This window comes from Dipodomys spectabilis, unplaced genomic scaffold (assembly GCF_019054845.1).
Source record: "Dipodomys spectabilis isolate Male_0828 unplaced genomic scaffold, ASM1905484v1 ptg000023l, whole genome shotgun sequence".
Classification (NCBI taxonomy): domain Eukaryota; kingdom Metazoa; phylum Chordata; class Mammalia; order Rodentia; family Heteromyidae; genus Dipodomys; species Dipodomys spectabilis.
In genome coordinates this window covers 4,090,001-4,108,673 of record NW_024870700.1, presented here as the reverse complement: position 1 = coordinate 4,108,673, position 18,673 = coordinate 4,090,001, and the positions used below count along the sequence as shown (strand labels likewise).

At 49.7% G+C, this 18,673-nt stretch overlaps 1 protein-coding gene across 1 annotated transcript in view; it reads right to left on the bottom strand.

Moving 5' to 3' along the window:
• Positions 1 to 18,673, bottom strand: part of Kirrel3 (kirre like nephrin family adhesion molecule 3) — a 562,024-nt gene that overhangs the window by 42,903 nt on the left and 500,448 nt on the right. Inside the window, exon 5 of the mRNA XM_042674972.1 lies at positions 1,181 to 1,338. Within this exon, the coding sequence (XP_042530906.1) occupies positions 1,181 to 1,338 (158 nt within the window). The remainder of the gene's footprint in view (positions 1 to 1,180; positions 1,339 to 18,673) is intronic.

Sequence of the window (18,673 nt, the reverse complement as noted above, 5' to 3'; positions counted from 1 at the left end):
TGGCTTTTTTTTTCTTTCTTTTTTGCTTATGTGGTGCTGAGGAATCAAACCCAGGGCCTCATGCATGCAAGGCACGTGCTCTACCACTGAGCCACCTTCCCAGCCCCCATGCAATGTTTGGGAGACACTTATACTCAAAATTTACTTACTGGTTTCCCTGAAACCAAATTGGTCCGGGAATCTGTCAAAGTTCATGCAGGCTGCTATAACAAAGTAACCCAAACTGGGTAGCTTCTAAATCACTGAAGGTTGTTCTCAGAGTTCTGAAGGGCTGGGAACTTTCAGGTATGTGGCCAAGGTGGAAGGGACTGGTTCACAGATCTCCCTTGGGCTTTGTTTATAAGGGCACAAATCCCATTTATGGGGGATCCACTTTCCTGATCTGATGACTTTCCAAAGGCCACACCTTTCTCTAAGTACTAATCCCTTAGGGGCTTTGACATGTGCATTTTAGGGTCCATTATCACTTCAATGGTAATAGCATCCTATGCTTTCTTTGTGTGTGTGTGTATGTGTGTGTGTGTGTGTGTGTGTGTGTGTGCTGATACTGGGGCTTTAACTCGGGGCTTGAGCTCTGTCTTTTAGCTTTTTCTCTCAAGGCTAAGTGCTCTAACTACTTGAGCTATACTTCTACTAAAGCTTTTTGCTGGTTAACTTGGAGATACAAGAATCATAGACTTGCCTGCCTGGGCTGCCTTTGAACCATGATCCTCAGATCTCAGCCTCCCAAACAGCTAGGATTGTAGGTGTGAGCCACCAGTGTACCTGGTTAGCACCCTATGTTTTTATCTGGCTGTCCTATCTCCTAGCCTCTTCTATCCCTCAGTCTCTTCTAACCATGCCATATTCTAGAGTTTTCATCTTGCCCAGCAGTTACCATGGATGAGAGAGGGAGGAAGGAAGAGAGAGAAAAAAAGAGTGAGAGAGGTAGATGATAGAGACAAACAGGCAGATAAGTGGGAAAGATGGAATATAAGGACAAACATGACACAGAGTGGGAGAGAGAAAAGAAAGACCTAGAGACAGACGAAACAGCAAGGAAAGCAGAGCTGGTGTCCTCCTCCCTCCCCCCCGCCCCCCCCATCCTCCCCTGCCACTCCTCCCCCCCTCCTCCCACCACTCCACCAACCTCCACACCTGCCCTGCCCTGCCTTCCCTCTCCTTCCCTGGCCAGGCTCACCTTGGAGTAGGTGGCTCCGTTGATGACCTCTCCCTTTCGCAGCCAGATGATAGAGGCCGCAGGCTTGGCGTTGTCTGCGTGGCAGGTAAGGTTGAGGGGGTCTCCTGCCCGCAGACTGATCACAGGTCCCCCCAGGATGATGGGGTCATCAGGTGGCACTGTGGGGAGAGAGAGGAGCAGAGAGAGGTCAGGCTGGTGGAGTTGCCTCACGGAGAGGACAGTAACGATCACACTTCAAAAAGGTGTGTGATCCTCTATTCACAACGGCAGTGGCCCCTGATATGTCTGCCGAGGACCAGTGGTTTGTCACCTGTCCTGCACTGTGGCAGGCTCCAGACTGGGGAGCAGTGCTCGGAGGCCAGACACAGTCTGGTTTTTATCTTCCTTCACTTTTTTCTTGTGTGTGTGTGTATGTGTGTGCATGCATGCCAATACTGGGACATTGAACTCAGGGCCTTGTAAACTCTTGCTTGGCTTTTTATTTTTCTCTATCAAGGCTGGTGCTCTACTACTCCACCTCTGGCTTTTTGTTGGTTGATTGGAGATACGAGTCTCACTGAGTTTTCTGCCCAGGCTGGCCTTGAACCAAAATCCTCAGATCTCAACTTCTTGAGTAGCTAAGGTTATACCAGTGAGCCATCACCATATGTGTGTGTGTGTGTGTGTGTGTACACAATCAGCACACATACCCATCCACACACATACCCTTATATTTGCCAATTGTGGGGCTTGAACTCAGAGCCTAAGCACTGTCCCCAAGCCTCTTTGTGCTCAAGGCTAGTGCTCTACCACTTGAGCCACAGTACCACTTCTGGTTTTTGAGTGGTTAATTGGAGATAAGAGTCTCACAGGTACTTTCTCCTGCCCGGTCTGGCTTCAAACCACGATCCTCAGATCTCAGTGTCCTAGATTACTGATGTGAGCCATTAGCCACACACACACACACACACACACACACACACAACTTATTTATATATTTGAAACAGAGTTTTGCTTTAACCCTCACTACATGTGGGGGTAAGCACTATTATTATCCCAGTTAGATCTGGAAACAGGCTCGATAGAATTACCATTTCTTAAAATATTTTACAATCTTCTGTCATAAAAAGATGATATACAGAGGGGTTACAGTTTCATAAGTCAGATCATGAGTACATTACTTTTTTCGATAATGTCACCTCTTCCTTCACTTTCTCCCTCCCATTCCCATCCACAAGTTGTATAGTTCATTTTCAACATGGTGTCTAGTGAGTACCAACGCTCAATAGAATGAAAGATCTTGTATAGGTTGCATGATCAATGTGTGGCAGAATCAGAGTTTAAAGCCAAGTTCCTGACCTTTGCAGCATGCTGGCCCCTGGCCTAGCAATGGACAGGTGATAGGGCAAACTTCCCAATGGCCACGGCTCTTCAGAGCTGTGCAATCCTGGCATCCCCTGAGCTCTTCACTCCTGCAGAATGGCTGCTGCCCTGGTGCCCTCAGACCCAGGAAGGGCCTCTCCTGCTATGGATTTTCAACTATGTTTGGTCACATGATCTGTGACTTCTGACTTCATTAAGGGACCCGGAGGACCAGAAAGGGAAGGGCACCAGAGTGCTCCCCAGTGAAGCAGGAGCTTCCCCGCAGTGCCCATCCCAGCACCTCCCCATTGTACTGCTCCAGTGGTAGGGGGAAGGATGCAGAATTTCATGGTAGATGATGATCATTTAACTGAAGAGCTCCAGAGAAGCCAAGAGACTTGCTGAAGACTCAGCCTCTAGCAGGACTCACGGGCATAGAAAAATTGAGGATCTTGGACCACTGCTGCTCCCTGAATAAGCCGAGACCGCAGAGGGGACTGTCTCCCTGGGAACCCACTGGGAGTGTGTGGTCAGGTAGTTCTGGAGGACGGAGGGGCTCAGGGCCTCCCTGGAGCACCAGAGATGGGAGCTGTGTGTGTGTGTGTGTGTGTGTGTGTGTGTGTTCAGTGAATGTAGAGGAAGCAGATGGCTGGGGCCTGCGGACCTTACATGGTTATTATGGGCAGCCTTATCCTTCTAACCAGGGCCTGTGCATGTGTCTACAGTTGTGGCTTGTGGGCCATGGACACTTGGAGCTGGACATGGCTGTTTTACATTGGGGCTCTGCCTTTCAGCTGCCATGCTCAGAGGATTCTAGAGTCTTCCTGCCTTCCTCTCCTTCCCAGCCATCTCCTGTCAGCCCTTCTCTTGGTCCATTGAGCCTTCTCCTAAAGCTCTAGCAAGCACAAGAGGGACTCCATGTATGGCCAGGTCAGTACCCAAAGTGGCAAACTAGGCCTAGTTAACCTGCTGTGTCTCCCCCCACGGTCACCATGGAAAGAGGCCTGGTCTAGCATGAACAGCTCTGCAGTGGCATTTTCCGGAGGAAACCCAACTCCACTGGGCTCCTAAGATGCTACCACTGGCCCTGCCAGCCAGCCTGGATGCTGCCACGATTCTGGCCCAAAGACGAAGTTAGCCTTATTCAACCCTGCCTGGTTCTGGGCTCTTAAGCCAGGCCTCTCCAGGAGGCCTTTGGAGATGCCACGGCTGGAGGAAGCAGGCGGGTATGGGCTGGATAGTGACCAATGCTGCCTGGTGCCCACTCCACACCCTCTCATTAGTGCCCATAGCCAACTTGGTGTGGGTGTGGCCAGAGAACAGAAGGGAAGCTAATGAGGGCTTTCTGTCTCTGGGGGTGTGGCTAATTGCTGGTGAGATGATTTCATTTCCCTGGGGTGGGTTGGGCCCCTCCAGCAGGGAGAGCTGGGGCTTGGAGAGAGGGCAGGCTTCACCCTTCAAGTGGCTAGAGGGTAGATTTTTTTTTTCGAGGGGGGGGGTGGGGGGAGAAGCTCCTGCTTCTCTCTGAGGTGGCACCAGTTCCCTGCAGAAAGGAGGAGTTATCTGGGAGAAGGGGAGAGGATGATGAGAAAGAGCTTCTGGAAGCTAAGCTGGAGGAGCAGGAGGAACACCTGACCCCAGTGATCAGCTGGAAGGTGGGAATGAGGGAGGAGTCGGGTTGCTGAAGAAGGGTAGACATTTTTTTTCCTGTCAGTTTCCTCAGGTAGAAAGGGTGAACACTCTACATAAAACATGGCATGCTCGCTCAGTTACCAGTCTGTGCTGGGGCCTATGCCGAGTCAGGCATAGGCATCCTGCAGAAATCTCACAAATCTCCTGCCAGGACTCACTCTGACCAATGAACTCTCAGTCTCCAGAGGTGAACCTTGGCCAAAGGGATTATTTTTTCCTGCCCCTGTCAGTCATGGGGCTTGAACTCTGGGCCTGGGCACTGTCTCTTTTGCTCAAGGCTAGTGTTGTAGCCACAGCTCCAACTTATGGATTTCTGGTGGATAATTGGAGAAAAGAGTCTCATGGACTTTCCTGCCTGAGTTGGCTTTGAACTTTGATGCTCAGATCTCAGCCTCTTTTGTAGTTAGGATTACAGGCATGAGCCACCAGTGCCTGGCCCATCTGGACTTCTGAAAACTGCTACTGGCCTCCCAGAAGAGTGACTACTTTGAAAGAAATAGTCCTTTCTGGGCTTTTTGCTCTGGTGCATGGAATAAAACAGAGGGGTAGTTTGATCAAGATGTCCAGGCTATGTGTGTATAGCTCTTCCGGAGAACACCACATGGTGAGGCCTGAGCCTTCCCTGCTCGAGACCCTAGTGCTGTGTTTGGGGCTACTGGATTAGCATGAGCAGGCCTGAGGGGAGCAGAGGAATGGGGCTGGGTGGTGGGAGTTCTCTGGTGTGTGTGTGCGCACACACACACTCACACATACAAACATCTACCCTCAGAATGGGTCCTGATTACATCTTCCTAAATAAGTGGTTATCATGCTGGTTATTCATGTAGCCATGCATTATTGATTGGCCTTCGCCTAGCTGCACACCAGATGGAGGTAGGAGGGGGGGTGGGTGGGGGTGGGGATGGGTAGAGAGCGAGGCTGTGTGGGGGCCAGCCAGCTGAATAGAAATCAACAGTAGCTCTTGGCAGCTGTAGCTCAGATGGAAGGGTGTGTGTTGGTGTGTGCACGTGGGGGAGGGAGGGGGGGGGGACTCATTACCTCTCCATTCTCCGAGTTGGGGCAGTGGGGAGGAGGAGAAAGTCTCGGAGCAGCCCAAGCCTGGAGATGCATTATTCATATTATTCCTACATCCCTCACAGGATTGGTTATTGTCTTGAACCACTGTAGGGTTTGGTCTCCTAATTTTTAATCATTTTTATCTTGAACCACTGTAGGGTTTGGTCTCCTAATTTTTAATCACAAGGAAGGTGGAAGCATTAGCCATTATTTTTTTTTTTTGGTGATCAGTCTGGAGATAAAAATAGTTGACTGTTGTGTCCTGCCTGCTATCAGTCAGGAAAAATATTATTCACATGTGTGTGTGGTGGGGAGCGGGGTGAACCAAGGCCTGGGGAGCGGAGACCCAAGCAGATCCCAGGCAGAGTCTGTGTGCCCAGTGTTGGAAGCCTACCCCGGGGAAAGCTGTGAGGGAGAGTCCAGGGCAGGAACAACCATCCCAAGGACGGTCCCACCATTTTGAGGGACAGAGGAATGGTTGGGGCTCTTTTAAGGTTCCTCTCCTGGCCTCGGGGGTCCAAGAAGCCCCTGGGGACTTTCTGAACTTTGCTGCCAAAGGTGAGGGTGGGCTCTCCTGTGGGGGGTGGAATGGGCAGGGAACGGGTCAGAGAGCAAGTTGCTGGCCCAGAATTACCTGAGAGTGAGCAAAGCACCCGGGAGTGGCCATGGAGGCGTGTTTTGTCTCCAACTGGAGAGGTGATACTGGTTTTTTGTTTTGCCAGTTTGGGGTCTGATGTTGTCTCTGCGTTTCTTTTGCTCAAGACTAGCACTCTCCCACTTGAGCCCCAGCACCATTTCTGGCTTTTTTTGTTTATGTGGTACTGAGGAATGGAACCCAGGGTTTCATACATGCCAGGCAAGCACGTCTACCACTGAGCCAGCCACATTCCCACCCCCCCTTCCCCCGGCCCACCCCCTGCTTTTTTTTTTTTTTTGCCATTCTTGGGGCTTGAACTCTGGGCTTGGGTCCTGTCCCTGAGTTCTTTTGCTCTAGACTAGTACTCTATTACTTGAGCTATAGCTCTACTTCCTGTCCCCGCGCGACCCCCCCCCCCCCCCCCAGTCCTGAGGCTGGAGCTCTGGGCTTGGACACTGTCCTTGAGCATCTTTGTGCTCAAGGCTAGTGCTCTACCACTTGAATGACAGTGTCACTTCTGGCTTTTTCTGTGATTTATTGGAGATAAGAGTCTCATGGGCTTTCCTGTCTGGGCTGGCTTTGAACTGTGATCCTCAAATCTCAACCTTTTGAGTAGCTAGGGTTACAGTTATGAGCTACCAGTGCCTGGTGAGGTGACATTTTCATCTGTTTTATACAGTAAGCTTCTCCCCCGCCCCTTTTTTTTTTTTGGTGCTGGTACTGCGTTTTGAAGTCAGGGCCTTGTACACTTGCTTGGCTTTATCTACTTAAGGCTGGTGCTCTACCACTTGAGTCATACCCCCAGTTTGAGCTTTTTGCTGGCTAATTGGAGATTAATTAATTAACTGGAGATTTCTCTGGCTTTTCTTTTATCTGGCTTTGAACCCTGATCCCCAGATCTCAGCCTCCCGAGTAGCTAGGATTACCGGTGTGAGCGACCAGCACCTGGCTTCTGTCTTTCACAAGACGATTCTGTAGTATTTCTGGAACCACTCAGCCCATAGCTCTCCTTGAAAGACCTTGAACACGTGTCCCAGAGCATGTGTAGAGGACTCCTTTCCATGGGACAGCAGTTGGATAGTTTTCTGGAATTGGTCTCCCTTCACTATGCCCAGTAGTCACACAGTGGCAAGCTCCCTTGACCCATTTGTCTTGGTTTACAAGGTTAGCCAACCTTCCCTGAGGGAAGAGTTTAGCTTGGCTAAACTCATGGGGCTGCAGTGTATGGCCTTCCTTCAGAGTGAGTCTGCTTTGAACCCTCAGCTGGACTTCCAGGAATTCCTCAGATGCCCCGTCAGCCCAGATGGTTGGCTCCACAGCTGGCCATCTGGACCACACCTGCTGTGTGAGTCAGCGACACCCAAACGGAACGTTCTATTGCCCAGTGGCAGCGGGAGGGATGGGGAGGTTAGCTGGGCTGCTCTCCCCCTCCCCCCGCCCCCCCCCCCCCCCGCCCCTTGCCCCAGCCATTCAGCTCTTTGGAGTGCAGGGCTGGTGTCCAATTAGCTGATAGTGCATTCTCTACAAAGCCTGCTGTGGAATGGCCTATTAAAATCCTAGGTGTGTCCCTGTCCCCAGCTCTGCCTCAAGCCCATGGGGGTGAGGAGGAGGGGTCCCCTCTGTGCTTGTGATGCCCCACTTGAACTCAAAGCATCTGCACCCATGGCCCGTGCTGTCCCCAAGACACGGGTTCATGCACCTGCTCTTCACTCCCCAGGCTGCGTCCCATCAGCCACTCAGTCTAGCAAATGACTCAAACATCTTCTGGCCTCAGGGGCTTAAGCCCTTCTCCGGCCCCCTCTTCTCTCTCTGGTGCTTTTCCCCCTTGTCTTTGCCCCATTGCCTTCTTCCTGTTCATGAGGTGCTACTTCAGTGACTCCTCCCTAGAGAGGCCTTCCCAGATTGCCCTGTGGAACAGACTCCCCGCCCCCTCGCCCTGGCTCTCCATCACCTCCACCCCTGGCTTCTTTTGGTGTCTTACTAGGAAGGACTGCAAAGACCTTATCTGTCTTGTCATTGTGCCATCGTTAGGCCTAGATCTGTTCCTGGCACAGAGTAGTGCTTAGTAAGTACTTACTGAGTACACAAATGAAAGATTCCCAGGAGAAGGGACATGGACATTGAACTTTTGAGGTCATTGTGAGAGAGTGTGTGTGTGTGTGTGTGTGAGTTTGTGAGTATGTATATAACACGTTTAAAGGTAGGATAAATGAGTGCGTGCATGTGTGCATGTGTGTGCGCGCGTGCACATGTGTGTGTGTATGTGTGTGTGTGGCCTTCCAGGCCTGGTTGGGAAGGACAGCTGGGTAGCACTCTCCAGCATGGAGGTACCTCCTGGAGAGAGGGAAGCATCGAGGCTGGGATGGCTTGGTTCTGAGTGTGGCTCTCCACCTGTTCGGGGGTTCACTAGTCCCTAAGACAATGCCGGGACCCCAGTCTGAATTGCTGTCTGCAGAGAAGGCTGCAAGTTGAGCTTGGGGATGAGATGAGTCAGAGGCACTTGGCTGGGTAGAGAAGGCCGTGGCTGGCCCTTTGCATTTCCTTCAGCCACAGTGGCTGCAGGGAGGAGCGGGGAGCTCGGTGAGCCTGTGCTGACTAAAGCCAGTGTTAACTAGACTCAGTGGGGAGGGAAGCTAAGCTGTGGGCCTCTGGGCTCACCTCTCCTACCTTCAAGATCTTGTCATTAGGTCCCTAGCCCTAGCCCTGCACAGCCAGCCAGTGTTCCTGCGTTCTGTCCTCCCTCCATCCCCTTAGCCTTGTTCCTTCCTTCTTCTCCTTTCCCCAGCCAGCTCCATGTCACAAACTGCGGATACACTGGCCAGGTGCGCCAGACACAGTCGCCTTCTTGGAGCTGATGGTGAGACCTCAGTTTCTCAAGGCCGGTGCCCGGATGTAACGGTGAGCAGCCTCTGCTCAAGTTTATGAGGAAGGCGGAGTCCTGTGTGCCACCTCACACTTCCTGAGCCAGAATCTGTATTGGACAAAGACCTTGGATGTGCCAGGAAGGAGAAGCATACTGGACAGCAGTTCCTGGTGGGGGGGGGGTTGGTCTCTTGACTTGCTCCCGCTTGCCCCCCTCCTTCCTGGCTCAGGCTGGAGAGCATGTGCAAACTGCTCACTGTAAAATTGGCTTTGAAGTCAGAGGACATCATTTTGAAGGAGGTCCATTGCAAAAGCCATTTCTTTTTTTGCTGGTCCTGGGCCTTGAACTCTGGGCCTAGGTGCTGTCCCTAAGCTCCTTTTGCTCCAGGCTAGTGCTCTACCACTTGAGCTATAACACCATTCCTGCAAAAGCCTTTTCTTTAGCTTGGAATGTGGGTAATCTCTCCCCCAGAATCTTCCAGCAGCTGGCAGTGTACTTGCTGCACAGGGCAGAAGGTATTATATATATTTGCTGGGCTGATCTTTAGCACAGGGTCATCACTTTATGAGCTATATGATTGCAGACAAGTTATATAAACTGATAACTTTAGCCCTCCTTATCTGGGAAGTGGGATAATAAAAAATGTTTATCCAGCAAAGTTATTAAGAGGATTATGTTTATGACATAAAGAATCTGGGAAGGGCTTTGTGAAGGGCTACATACATCTTGGTTATTATGTTCAGTCTTCAGAAGAATACAATTCAGCTTTGTGGTTATGGGGAAGACCCATGCCAAGGGTCTCTGTTGTTTTGTTATATCCCATCAAGCAGGATTTACTAAGATCTCCATTTTATGGGTTGGGGAACTGAGTCTCAGGAGAGCAAAATGCTTGGTTAAGATACATGGTGAGCAAGGTGCTGGTGGCTCACCCCTGTAATCCTAGCTACTGAGGAGGTTGAGGTCTGAGGATCATGGTTCAAAGCCAGCATGGGCAGGACAGTCTGTGAGACTCTTAATTAACCTTAATTAACTTATTAATTAACCATTAATAAGCTGGCAGTGGAGCTATGGTTCAAAGTGGTTGAGCACTAACCTTGACCAAACAAGCTCAGGGATAGCACCCAAGCCTCAAGTTCAAACCTCACAACTGACAAAAAAAAAAGAAAAAGAAAAAGAAAAGAAAAGAAATCACATGGTTGCAAGTGGTGGAATTGAAATTTAGATTCAGATCTGTGACAACCAACCTTGAACCTCTTCTCATCCCACCAGCCCTCCTCCTCCCATCCTGATCTTTACAGTTCCTGGCACAGGCTCAGCCTATACCCATCCGCCTGCCTCCCTGCCTTTCCTCAGCCTGAGCTTTAGAGAACTCCAGGGAGAATGAGCCTGGCTTGCGGCTGGGCACTTGAGCGATGTCTGCTAAAGGAATGGAATGCAGACTTTTGCAGGTGAGACGCACTGATTGCTCTTCTGTGGTTCTGTTCTCTTTGGCTCTGGGCCACATGCCAGCACAGCTGCCAGTTTCCTCACTTGCACAGAGGTTCCACCTAATGGCCAAGATGTAGAACTGCAGGATGTCCAGACAGCACGGAAGAAGGATCAGGTTTCAAGGGTCTGCTTTACCTGCTAGCGGAATGTTCCTTTGGAAAATATAGATTGAGCACAACTGTGTGCCAGGTCTGGTTCTAAGCAGTGGGGAACACAAAGCGATTGCCTACTGCGGTTTACGTTCTAGTGGTATGTTGAGCTGAAACATATTTTAACAGTATGGTATGCGTTTATTTAATCTGGTAATCCAATACCTGCCACCTTATTGGGCTACATAAAAAAGATGTAGGGAAGGATGCTAATAGGAATCATTTTTAAAAGATGGCATCTGCTAAAGTTTAGATCTAGAATTTTCCTCACAGGCCAGGTAGTCTAGAATTTCCTTGACACTCCATGTTTCTGGGGCATGAGAGGAATAGTTTTGCTTCCCCTACATGTTCTTGCAGTGATAGGACACCAGAGCCCCAAGCAACGGGTCACCAGGTCATAGATTGAAGTCCTTGAAACCAGGCACCCAAATGAATCCTTTTCCTCTTTGTGAGTTGATTATCTCACGTATTTGTTATAGTGACAACAGCTGAGTAACACAGCATCCCATAATTGCATGGCACAGTAGCACAGACATGTTCTCCTGGGAGGTTAGACAGGCTTGGGGCAATGGCAGATGGCTTGCAGGAAGGCTGGAGGCTGTTTCAGCTCAGGCCCCAATACAGATGGAGCTGCTGAGCCGGCAGATCTTTGCAGTCTCCTGCAGAAGAAGCCCACTTCTTGCTGGGACTTTATGCTGTTTGGGGCTGCCTAACTCGATCCCTGGTTGCATCACTCATTGCTAAACCACGAGACTGTGGGTCAGTCCTTAATTGTTCTTGCAAGATGAGTCGTAGATGTTACACAGGGCCAGTGGACTTTCAATGCACTGCTTAGTAATGTGCCTTGCCCCCCGAGTTTGATACCATGGTAAGAAGTCAATATTATTAAAACTTGGTCAGTATTACTATTTCCAGTTCAAAAAGTAACTCCCAACGGTGCAAAATAAGGCATGTTTCAATCTCTTGTTCTGTCACCGCTCCAACCCTTGCTGGAATGAGGAGGTCATAGGCTCTGGGGGGGGGCAGGGTCAGCTGAGGGCCGGAGGGAGGAGGGGCAGGGTGAGGGAGGGAGGGCAAGGGACACAGATGCCATCCGGAAAAAAGTCAATAATCTCTTGTTTTCCTTCTTAAATTAGGATGGGAACAATCTGTTTATTTCCAGCGATGCCCTGTAAGGTCTGAGCCATCTCATCTGGAAGGGCTGTTGGTGAGGGGATGGATGTCTCATTAATACTGAGCAAGCAAACAAATCACAGGATGCATGTAGAGCAGCGGGCTGGGAGATGGCCCGGGGGAGCTGACGGCTGCAGCATCCTGCACAGATGAGTACCGTGTGTGTGTGTGTGTGTGTGTGTGTGTGTGTGTGTGTGTGTGTGTGTGTGTGGCCATGTTCGTGAAGGCCTCAGGGTAGTGGAGGGTGGTGGTGTGTGGCTACTGGGACTTGCCAGAGTTCCCTCTATCTTGGGGAGAGGATGTCAAAAAGGAGGGGCTGGTGTGGAGTGGGGTCAGGGAGAAGTAAGGAAGGAGGAGCAGTGGAAGATATGGTAGCCCTCAGTCAGATGAGGGGTGAGGTTTGTAGCTCAGCTCTAGTGAGGACCACAGTTCACAGGAGAGACCCAAGTTTGCATGAGAGTTCCCCCTGGGTCTCTCTTTTTCTCTCTCCTTTCTCTTCTTCTATGGTAGAGATAATAAATCTTAAGATATAAATAAATATATCACTTAGATATAGATAAATATATCTGAGATATAGATATGATGTCATATGGATGACAGATTTTTGATATAGATAGATACACATCTTAAATATGGATAGATAAATAGATCTTAGAGAGGTAGATATGTATCTATAGATCTTAGATATAGATGTAGATTAGCTGTGTTATTAGATATAGATAGATAGATTAGGAAGGTAGGTAGGTAGGTAGATGATAGGTAGAGGAACCACTGGCACATGCCCCTCTCCATCTCACAGAGCTATTCTGCTAGTTCTGACTTTGATCTGACTTTGGAATTCTCTAGCTTGCAAGGCTGGATCTATGAAGGTTTCCTGTCCCCACCCCCAACTGTTTAACCCTCACAATACTCTCATCCATTATTTTACAAATAGAGAAACTGAGGCTGACTGTCCCATTTACCTAGAGCAAGGGATACCACCGGCAAGTGAGGAGACTAGGGATCCAGTCCATTGGTCCCGATGGTGCTGGAGGAGACGCTCACTGAAGAACCTGCCGCCTCTGCTCACCCTGGCTGCTTGAGCAGTTTTGTGGCAGCCATCCTGACCCAGCAAGAGGCTGGGCAGGGACTCTGACCGTCGCCGTCAGACCCATAAATAGAAAGCAGAACCGATGGAGTTGGTTCTGCTCTGGGCTCCCATCTGGCCCGGCAGCCTCCTCAAGGAGCTCCGTGGCTTTCAGTAAGAAGGAAAAGGAGGCCAAGCGGGGAACTTCCTGCCAGACAGCGGGGAGCTCGGAGGCCTGCAGAAATCCAAGGTTGTGAGAAAAAGGGTCACCGGTTTAAGGGCTTTAAAGAAGAAACATACAAAACGCCACGATTGTCTTTGGAAGTGAGCGACTTAGGAACACTGGTCTTTTGCATCGTACAAATCTTATTAGTTCAAGGACAGCAGGGAAGACAGGAGGAGGAGACAGAGACCTGGCCGGGAGAGCTGGGCTCACACAGGGAGAGACGGGCAAAGAAGGCAGACAGTGACAGACGGGGGGTAAGTCACCTGCTGAGGAAGAAGACAGATGTTTGGAGGGTTAGCGCAAATGGCAGCGAGCCAAGAAAGGAAACGGGCGAACGCGTTTTCTCTAGGCCTCTTGCCACAGAAATTCATTTCAGGGAAATCCCAGAAAACCACTAACATGTACCTTTCCATTTTATGGAAATTGAAACCAGATGAATCATTTGCCAGAATCCTATGAGGAAAAAAGTCGAAAATCTTTTTTTTTTGTTGTTGTTCTGACCTAAACCCTCCTCCCATGCCCAAACTGCTCTAAAATTTGAAAAAGAGCTAACCAACTCTTTTAGAATTTATCCTAGGAAAGTATTTCCACTCTCATCGATAGTTTGCCCTCACAGGCATTTTTTTGGAAGACTTTTTGCTTCCTCATTTTTCACGGGGGAGTGAGGGGTAAGGGTGAGGAGGCCACATTTCTCCGCAGAATTTGGTGAGCATTGCATTTTCCTTTATACGAAGAAGGTGCATTTGATAGGCAAACATTCACACTCTTCTCTCTTTTACCTGTTGCAAGGGGAAAGTTTGAAAGGCTGTTATCTGGGCCAGGCTGGGTAACTCCTGCCTTTAATCCCAGCCAATTGGAAGGTAGATACCTGAAGGACCACGGTTCTAAGGCAGCCTGGGCAAAAACTTTATCAAGACCATCAAGAGCCTTATCCCAAGAAAGAAGTTGAGTGTGAGAGGCTACCAAAGAAGCAAAGGTAAAAGGAGTTAGTCCTAGGCTGGCTTTGAGTTAAAAAACAAACAAAACTGAAACAAAAGATTGGAGGTGTAGCACAAATAGTAGCAGGCCTGCCTAGCAAGCACAAGGCTCTGAATTCAAGTCCTAGTACTGTAAAAACAAAACAACAGCAACAGAAAAATTAAAAGAATGGCTGTTATCTCTTTGTAGGATAGGGAGGACAGGCCGGGTGGTTATTCTCATTACTTCTACTGTCTGATAATCTGTTCGATGCTATGCTAAGTTCTCCACACTTGCTGTCCCTGAGCTAGCACTCTATCACTTGAGCCACACCTCCATTTCTGGCTTTTTACTGGTTAACTGGAGACAAGAAGGCTGATCATCAGAGACGTTTCTCCCTGGGTTGGCCTTAAACTATGATCTTCAGATCTCAGCCTCCTGAGGATCTGGAATTACAGGTGTGAGCCACCAGCACCCATCTTGAATGGATCTTAAGGCCATAGTCAAATCCTGTGATGGAGATTAATGTTGGCAGCCAGAGACACGGGTCATTGGAATCTGGTATCTAATTAAAAGTACCATTTGCACTTGACTTTGGAATGCAATACGTGTGTGTGTGTGTGTGTGTGTGTGTGTGTGTGTGTGTGTTCATGCCTGTGTTATGTACATCTCCGTAGCATGAGGAAACACGTAGCAGCCTCTCTTGTTTACTTGGGAGCCTCCATCAGCTCAGCCCTGTGCATGAGGCAGTTCATTGAAACTGGATGGCCCAGGAGAATGCAGAATTCCTGGGGACTGGGCTGCTACTGGGGAATGGTGCTGTGGGGCTAAGGGATGCCAATGGTACCCTTGCTGTCAGGCCTGGGCTGGAATTCTGGCCTTCTCTGCTCCTGCCTGGTGGCCCTGGATGAGGTAATTGGTTCTCTGAACTTGTGTCTTCCTTACGAAGCAGACAAGGCATAGGGTTCTACTACAGTACAACCTTGGTATCCACAGGCATTGGGTTCTAAGGAGACCACCACTGAGGAAAAGCCAGGAATGCCTAGATGCGCAGAGCTATGAAGGCTTGATTGGCTTTGCCTATCATAGCGCCAACATCAACTAAAGACAGGTTATTTTTCAACGATGCACACATTTTCAACTTTCAGCATTAAAATTTACCATGTTTGCTTTTTACCTGACTTTTTGTGTACCATTTGCTTTTGGGGAGACCTATTTTCACTAGAGTAAGGTCAAGGAAACACTCAGCAAGATCACACAAGGAGTTAAACCCATCTGATAATGAATCAAGATGGACAGAGGGCTCCTTCTGTGTCCACTGAGCCACGCAACACACACTGGGAGTTTAAAAATAGTTGTTTTTGAAATTTCTTTTGGTATTTCTTTATCTTCCAACCACAGTTGGTCAAAACGGCCTGCCATAAATCCCCGGAGAATACTGTACTTGCCAGGAAGGTCTAGGGGGTGACACTGGAGACAGGGCCTGTTAAAACCCTAGGATGTGCCACAGCACACACCTATCTGCTTGCTCCTCTCTCCCCACCCTTCATCTCCCAAACAAGGGTTTGGCCTTCCAGGCCTCCTTCCAGATGCTGATCCGAGATCCCGAGACGCTAAGCAAAACCAAGCACCAATCGTTGAGTCAGACAGGAAGACATTACTGTTTCCTGAGAGAGCCCAGGCTGGGGATCTGGTGACCATTTGCTCCTAATGCAACAGGGGTGCACAGAAGAATTCACCAGCTGCCTATAGGAGGAACTGGCAGTTGAGAAGGATGGGGCCTCTTGGAGGATGAGGTGGGGCTCTGTCTGGATTTCATGATCATCTACATGGTGGTATTTTATGCACCCCTTTAATTAATTCATTAATTAATTCCATTGTGGGGCTTGAGCTAGGGGCCTGGGTGCTGTCCCTGAGCTCTTTTGCTCAAGGCTAGAACACTACCACTGGAGCCAAAGCGCCACTTCTGGTTTTCTGGTGGTTGATTGGAGATAAGAGTCTCATGGACTTTCCTGGCTTTGAACTGTGACCCTCAGATCTCAGCCTCCTGAGTAGCTAGGATTATAGGCATGACCCGTCAGTGCCAGGTGCACCCTTTAATTTTATGTCTGAGCAGGGTGCCTCCCCCTAAACGTGGTCCTCCTTCAAATGCCTGTAGGAGAAGCTTCCCTGTTTCCTGTCCTTGGTGGAGATAGAATGCAGGAACCTCTCCCCCACTCCTCCTACCCCACAGGACCCACGTGGCACATGTTCAGGCCTCGGGAAGGTGAGCAAGCAGGCTGGCGTTGACAAGGGAAGATGAATGTGCTCCTGAGGCTCTTCAGATAGAGATGGGCAGCCATTAGTGAGCTCATCCATCAAGTCCCGGGTGGGGTGACACTCACCTTAATCAGGCAGGAGGGTGGGGGAGGAAGAGAAGCCAGAGAGCAGAAGCTCCTGCAGGTATTGAGCTGGAGCCCAGCCAGGCATCAGGCTAAGCAGGGTGCCCATGCTGGCCACTGATCATTTCCAGGGAGTATCACATACTTGGCTGTCTTTCTTAGCTGTTGTTCAAGCAGGTCCAGGACCTGGTGCTTAGGCCCCAGGCCAGGCTAGGGGCCTAAGAGAGGCAAAGCAACTAGATACAGATGGAAGAGGAGAGCCTGATGGAAAAGTTCCTCATCTTTGCCTTCTTAAAACTTGCATGGACTCCTCTGTCCCTCGTATATGGAGTTGGATGATGAACTTTGACCTCCAGGCCCTCCAGCTCCTGTTCAGATTTTCCAGCCCTGGGATCCACCTCAGTTCTGTCCCATGAATTCTCCTTCCCACTCCCACCCTGCAGGTCCTCTCTGTCTCTGGTTGACCCAGAGTGGTTCATCCTTGACCCATTACCTTCTCATATGGCTTCAGCTCCTTCCTGCCCAGCTTCTTCTTGTGGCCATGTGTGATGACTGAGCCTGTGAATGAGTATGCTCATTCAGGTGTGGGTGGGCACGGGCATGGGGACTCAAGGCAGAGATTCAAGGCTGGGGAAGTGGAGCTCAGCCAAGCATGAATGAGATGCAGGCTGGGAACTTCTCACAGGGCCCACAGGCCAGGATGTGGGGAGGGCTTCCCAGTGTCCTGATGACCCCGATGGGCTTTGTAGAGGTCAAGGATAAGGAGGGGGTCTTGCTAGTGAGGAACCAAGCTGCAGAGGGAGGAGGAAATGTCCTACTTATAGGCTTTGGGAAGCCCTTCAGCTATGGGATCAAATGCACAGCCATGTTGGATACTGGAGGCTCACACCTGTAATCCTAGTTATTCAGGAAGCTGAGATCTGAGGATCGTGGTTCGAAGCCAGCTCAGGCAGGAAAGTCTGTGAGTTTCTTATCTCTAGTTAACTACCAGATAACTGGAGGTAGAGGTGTGGCTCAAATTGGTAGAGCTCTAATCTTGAGCAGAAAGTTTCAGGGATAGCTCTCAAGCCCTGAGTTCAAGCCCCATGATGGACAAAAAGAAAATGCTTGGCTAGCACAGCTGAATGAATGAATTACTATGGCATTGGGGGTATACATGTGCTCTGCCTATGCCTGGACTCTGGGCCTGTTACAGTGTGTGTGTGTGTGTGTGTGTGTGTGTGTGTGTGTGTGTGTGTGTGGTTTTCTGCCTCTGTTTTCTCTGTATATATTTCTCTTGCTTTGTGTTTCTGTCACTCTCTGCTTCTCTGTCTGTCTGTCTTTCTTTCTCTTTGCCCCTTGTACATAAATAACAGATGGTTTTTTTGGGGGGAGGGATGCCTAGTGTCTCTGCTCTTCTCATCAGTATGAAGCAAAGGTAGACATTTCTAGTAAAGCTGGGTGGTCTAAACACATAATTCATGTCTTCTGAGGACATCTTCCATAATGGCTAGACTGGTCGCAAGAGCACTCTACAGAGCCTTCAGAGCTCTTCTTGTTCTCACTACCAGATCAGATTCTAGCTGAACTTTTTTTTTTGTCAGTCATGGAGCTTGAACTTGGGACCTGGGGGCTGTCCCTGAGCTCTTTTGCTCAAGGTTAGTGCTCTACCACTTTGAGCCACCACTTCTGGTTTTCTGGTGGTTAATTAGATGTTCCTGCCTGGGCTGGCTTTGAACTGTGATCCTCAGATCTCAGTCTCTTGCGTAGCTAGGATTACAGGCATGAGCCACCAGTGCCCAGCCTATCTGAACTCTTTACAGCAAGATGTTTAAGCCCAGAAAGATTAGTGGACTCCCCCCTTTAGCCCTAGAAGCACAGCAGCTGTCCAGTTTTCTCTCTTCACTGTGAACACTCTGATTGAAAAGTCCTTCATTTTAGCCACCAGATGAACCATGCGTGTACACAGCCTGCTTCGGGTTGGCCCACCTCTACTGGCCTCTCCTCTGAGCTGCCACCTCTGCGCTGGCCCCAGGAGGGAGATTAGTGTGGTGCTTCCTTCATTTATGCAGTTTGTGTCAAGAGATGCTAAGGTGCCTAAATCTTGGTCTCTGGTCCCCCAGTGAGCTTGTGGACCCCTGTGGGCACCGCTCCACCCCCAACCTTGTACTCAGAGGCCCTACAATCAGTTGACTCTTGACTGGGTCAGAGACAAGTTTCCTCCTCGTTTTACAGATGAGGGAGCAAAGGCTCAGAGAGGGTAAGTGATTCCTCCAAAGTCACACAGCTAGTAAGTCTACTGTATTCCATCCCAGAATCAGGGCAGACTCAAGGTGGCAAGCCAGCTCTGAAAGCCTGAGGTAGGGAACAAGAAGGGGAATTCAGCTTCTTCCCCCTGCCCTACCCCTCAAATGATGTCATCAGCTGAGACAAAAAAAGTATTTACCCCCCCCCCCCCCAAAAAAGCGAGCTTATTTCCTCATTT